This window comes from Rhyacophila brunnea, unplaced genomic scaffold, assembly GCF_057557595.1.
Source record: "Rhyacophila brunnea isolate RB1 unplaced genomic scaffold, BYU_Rbru_1.0 scaffold_23, whole genome shotgun sequence".
In the NCBI taxonomy this organism is placed as follows: domain Eukaryota; kingdom Metazoa; phylum Arthropoda; class Insecta; order Trichoptera; family Rhyacophilidae; genus Rhyacophila; species Rhyacophila brunnea.
Window position 1 is genome coordinate 5,846,499 of NW_028232893.1, and position 6,000 is coordinate 5,852,498.

At 34.7% G+C, this 6,000-nt stretch overlaps 1 protein-coding gene across 1 annotated transcript in view; it reads left to right on the forward strand.

Moving 5' to 3' along the window:
- The window catches only part of 14-3-3epsilon (tyrosine 3-monooxygenase/tryptophan 5-monooxygenase activation protein epsilon), a 129,576-nt gene extending 126,763 nt beyond the window's left edge, over positions 1–2,813 (forward strand). Inside the window, exons 5-6 of the mRNA XM_085950767.1 lie at positions 923–1,103; positions 2,546–2,813. Coding sequence (XP_085806893.1) covers positions 923–1,103; positions 2,546–2,601 — 237 coding nt within the window. The 3' untranslated portion in view covers positions 2,602–2,813. The remainder of the gene's footprint in view (positions 1–922; positions 1,104–2,545) is intronic.
- The last annotated feature ends 3,187 nt before the right edge of the window (positions 2,814–6,000 follow it).

A 6,000-nucleotide genomic window follows, 5' to 3' on the forward strand; every position in this document is an offset into this window, starting at 1 on the left:
CTTCATTCAAATTGTCTTGGGTCGCAAAACCGAAAATATGACCCTAATTTGGGCCACGGCTCAGAAAGGTTAAGAAACATTTGTATAGTATAGTTAATAGTAGATCGCAACCTAATGAAACTTGGACATGCCTAAGGCAGCTATCGAGGGTAGTTTATTATATTTATGTATTGATGTATTATAATTGTTACACTAGCCGTCTAAAGTGCTATTTTTTAACAGCCTCTCTTGGCTGTGTTAACTTTTAGAGTTTCGACAGCTACCTTATTGTAACAATTATAATACCTCAATACATTCTTGTGTATAAAATAGATGCGCTGGTGTAAATAATCAGTACATATTTAATCCAGTATTGCTGTAAAAAAAACTGTATTTTATTATTTGAGTTCACAAAACATAATTATTTGACAGTTGTGCTGTCAGCATTGCCACCTGTATGCGCGCATTCTAATATAATACATGCTAGTTGCTAGTTTTAGGTTATCCAGAAATCAGTTTAGTGGTGCACAAATAAACCGAGTTATTTAAATGGTACTATGTATTATATTTTCCACCCCAGTTTTGTCATTGACGAACTTCTGCCTTATGAATCTAAAGCTAGAAATCGTTCTGAATATTTATTAAAATATGTCTTGAGGAACAAGGGCTGCACATCGGGTACCTGCACTACAGAGATATAAAACCTCATTGGCTCCAAACCGCTCCATATCAATGAGCCGCTGACACCTCATCAACTGCATACTGCCTATTACCGATAGTGACTGACCAATGAATGGCCCCGATTATCTTACGAATGTCAAAAACTATTTTTCTGTGACCTATGCGAATGTTGCGAAAAGGCTTATCTATATGCAGGAGCAGTGGTTTTGACCTCAAGTCAGTTGCATTTATAAATTATTATATTTGTTGGATATGATTACAGGTGTTCTACTATGAGATCTTAAACAGCCCTGACCGAGCGTGCCGGCTGGCGAAGGCGGCGTTTGACGACGCCATCGCGGAGCTGGACACCCTGTCGGAGGAGAGCTACAAGGACTCCACCCTCATCATGCAGCTGCTCCGGGATAACCTCACCCTCTGGACCTCCGACATGCAGGGAGATGGTAACAATCAATTTACTTCTATTTATCAATAAGCTTTTGATTGGACGATGAACTCATGACATGTCTCATAAAATCTCAGGGAAACCTGGCGAAGTAGCAAGTTTTTTTTTTTTTTATATATAATGCTGGTTGGGAATCGCTGATAATATCATAAGAAAATTTATTCATTCTAAATCCCAACTGGTCGATGTAATTCACATCTTTTATCAGCATATTAATGCCAAATGCAGAGATATTGATATTAAGTTGGCCCTAACTAGGATACTACCTGTATTCATTCTTTGAATGTTGTCCACTGTCTGACACTGACAATGACAATGTATATCCACGAATTCACACTTAAGGCCATGCATTAGTTGAGGCACGGTCTAAAAAGATCGTTGCTAGGCGATGTGCGGATTGCGGGTCGCGGGTGCAAAAGACGCCTGTCAAACGAAATATTATTTCTCATATAAATCCAAATACGTCCATTTTATGTTCTGTTTATTATTCTATAAGTAACAATAATAAAATATTCATTGACATGTTTTCTTTTTAAAGTAAATGGGTAACGTTTTTAGTCATCTTTACACGATTTTAGAATTAATTGACCCGTCGCCATCACGCAGCAAAGTGACGTATGTCTGACTCAACGTTCTCTCAATGAATGCGGAGCGAGTACAAAATTTCGTCGCGCGTACAGTTGAAAATTATTTGGCGTTTCACTGATGCGTCACCTTAAAAAATCAAATCATCATTTTCACTCCTGAACGAAGTGTAGGTTATGTCAACATTTTTTACGAGGAATGGCTGTTGGACAAGGACACAATTCATTGTGTCCTTGGTTATGAGCCACAGAACATGTAATTCACTAGTTGTGATGAATATAACAAAATTTTGCCTGATTTGATAATTCATTTCTGATTATTTGAATCATAGCTAAGGTTATTTCGTATGAGTCGTGTATGAGTTTGCTTTATAAAATTTGTTTGAATGACACGGGAAATGTGTCATGGCTACTAAAAAAGTCAATTTAATTTACCTAAATCGATTTCGATTCAATACAACTCAATAGAGGTAACAATTATGTAATTTGTAGTCTTATTTCAATGAATACAAATTGTGCATGACTGACAAAGTTTAGTGTGCATTATTTATGTCAGATTTTAACCCCTCGCCACTGGTGTGTGGGCATCAGTGATGCCAACTGTACTATAATTATAGTACAATACTATAATTTTGATTTCGCGAAAAATGTAAAATACTATAATTTTACGCCAAATATACCAAAATACTATAATTTTAAAGGATTTAAGACGAAAAATGTTCCTGTACTATATATTTTTTAGAAATACTATAATTTTTACGCCTTTGTACTAAAATCAGCATAGAAAAATATGGCAACACTGGTGGGCATATAAGAAGAATGTATTGCTAATCGCTTTGTGGTGATTTTGTTTCAGGCGAAACGGAACAAAAAGAGCAGGCGCAGGATGCGGAGGACCAGGACGTGTCGTAATGTCGTAGCGCCCATGCAGAAGCAAACGAATCATTACTTTATAAACAAAAACACGTAGCTTAAGGCCCAGCCCTCAGTGCCAGTGTAAAGATATCGCATCATGGACTTTACCCCTCACGGAGGCTAACAAAAAACAACATAAAACAATGAGAAAATTCGGAAAAAGAATAAAAACATGCAAGCAAACAACAATAGTTATATAAACAAATACATTTATTATTATAAACTGTAATAATTATTATTATTATTAAAAATAATATGTATTATTGTTCTTACGTTTTTCTCAGTCGTGTGTCACGCCGCGGTGTCAAAATTACACTAACTTTTTGCACCAGCGACATATAATATATGTATATGTAAAAAAACCGAAAGCAGAAAATTCACTCTTTTCTATTACACCAATTTTTCGGTTTATATTATTATGTCACGCTACGGTGTTGAAATTAAATAGTTTTTTTTTTATATATATATATACATATTTTGTACTCCCCTCCGTGACATAAAATATAAATGTAAATCCGCAATTTTTGAAACTTTAAAACCGATTTTATTTTTCCACATTTTCGGTGATGTCTCGCTGCGGTGTCGAAATTGAATAAATAACGTTTTTATTGCACCTCTCCGTGACATAGCTATATGAAAAATCCAAATACCGCAACGTGAACAACTTAAAACTGAAAGCTGTAGATTTATTCTTTTCTCACCAACTTTTCTTTTTTGTTTTGTGGAAACCACCTTCCGTTCAGTGAATAAAAAAAACAAATAACGTTCAAAGGGAGAACGCGCCGTCGGCTTAGCGTCTTTAGTAAATTATTGTTAAATAAATAAAAACCCGTCGCTACTAGGCTGATTAAACGGATTAAAAGAATTTTCTTATAAATTTTCTACATAAATCGTCATCTCTCTTGTGTAAGAAATATTTTTCAGTATGTAATATTATTGTAATTAAAAAAAACGCTTGGTTGTTTATTTTTTTTCTCTTTCTTTTGTGAAAGAACGAAACCATCTATAGCGAGCGAGCTTTTTCCATTTTAATGAAAGTAAAAAACCCATTTTACAAAAAAAAATATATTTATAACAATGTATCAATTTTTCCAGTATTATGATATAGATTAAAAAAAAAAAACAATATTTGAATTGTAATGTTTAAATGTTAGAATGTCTGATTATTTTTACATGGAATTTTTATTTTACAATAGTAATGGTATATATATATGTACACATATTATATTATATGTTATTGTTTTTTTTTCTATATTGCCGCATTGTAATAATTGAAAGATCTTTTTCGAGTCCAATAATGAAATTATTGTTGTTCAGTGGCCGTCCTGTTGAATTATTAACTTTCAATTTTATTATATTATGTTTTGTTTATGTTGTATGCCGATTTACTCCGCAGGGTGGAAACACGAAAATGACATCTATCGTGAATTATTTTCAAGGGATATTAATTTATTAATTCAACACGGCGTCGACTGAAGTATAGGTTTGCCGACGTAAGCTTTCGTATGACTCCTCGCCGGAGTGTCATGATAAACATTTAGATATCTTAACGTCACATATGAGACGGGACAGTTAAAGGGAAAATTTGTCTTCTTCCTGCGGTGAGTCATACTATAGCTTGCGGTGGCCTGACTTAATGTTGTAGAGCTTATTTTGTGTGTAGGTATCTGAGCATATCGACTCATATTTTTAATTGATTAAAATCATTCCCTGTAGAATATGTGGACTTGTGTATACTGAAATTTAATAAAAAAAAAAAAATACAATATTATGTGTGAATTAAAAATTGATAGTGTTTAAAAACTTACAAAAGTAATAAAATATGATTTTTTTTTACATATTGAAAACGTTTATTTTATATCCGGCGGTAGCGGTCGCCGAATGTCTGTTGTCCCTTTGAACTGCGTGGTGGAAGGAACCGATGCCGATCGGTCCAGTTTCTCCGACCCGAGCGGCGATACCGAGAACAAAAAAGAAACGTGACGTCGTTAGCGACAGTCGCGAGAGCACAATAATAAGTATGCCCGACCGATTGCATTTCTTACATTCCAGAATGCCGCAGTCATTTTTTTAATGTTTTTACATCGTCGGTCCAACTGCATTTAAGTAAATAAACACCTGCCACGGCGGCCAGCAGCAGCCGTTTTGATTCCAACAGAATTGACCTGTGGCAGGTTAGAAAACCTTTTAGAATAGCCCTTAGGCGCGTTTAGATCATTTTTTCTTTGCGGGTGACAATACTATACTTTGATTCATTCATTCGTTGGAGACATACTCACAGCGCTGTTGTTTTTCAATTCCGATTTTTCATCTACGTTGTAAATGAAAGAGAACAATAAAGTAACTTTTTGATATTAAATATTACAATTGTCACTGGGCGGTGGTGAACTTAACTAATGATGGACGATTGTACCAGACTATTGTAAATGAAAATTCGATTGTATTTTGGCAAATAGCATTCGAATTGAAACAATCTGAACTATTGTGACCAGTCTGCCAATTTTAATGACGCCTATTTGACATTGTTTCTGTATTTGTTTGCATTTGGAATGAGAATCCTTCATTTATGATTGTTATTGTTACAATCAGTTGTATGTTTTTGACGGTTGTCAGCCATCATTAGGCTAAACTACGTTTCCAAAGGGATGTACGCGCAAATTTTTTTACGTAACCGCCCGCTCACGTTACGCAATAACAGAAGAAACAAAAGCGGAGGAGTAGATCGCGTTTCGCAAATCCGAGCGTCGAAGGAGCATATTTTCCGATATCTGTGAATGTAATAAGTAACAACCGTTTACTATCAAAAAAATATATATCACAAATGGGGAATAATATTATTAATGATTATTTGTGAAAACTTAATTATAAGTACTGATGTACACTGTATTATTACTAGCTTTACTTATCAAGGTGTCGCTTGCATCTCTTCGTTTGTATGTGTAACGTGTACGTGTGCAAGTGTTCAGCCAGACCAGAGGTCGGCTCGGCCCGGGATGTGTTGCCACTCGACAGAAATACTGTTTCCATTATTAATTATCAACAAATTTTTCCAATAAGCAGTCAAACGGACTTTCAAAAACCAACGTTTAAAGGTCTCTATGTGGATTAAAACTATAAACAAAAAATTACTTTCAACAGTAAGGAAACCAGGGTCAAATGATACACTGGTAAATTTCAAGTTTTATTTTGTTCCGCATAGAACTAACCTGTATGTATTGCCCTACCAAGCACATAGAATATTGGCTCGCTGTAAGTATTTTCTGTTTATTAAATACGATCTCACATTGCATTGTATATTCAGTAATATAAACGGAGAAAACGAAACCATTTTCATTAATGAATTTATAAAAATCTTATACAAACGTAACATTGACATACCAATAGCATTTGCTTAGT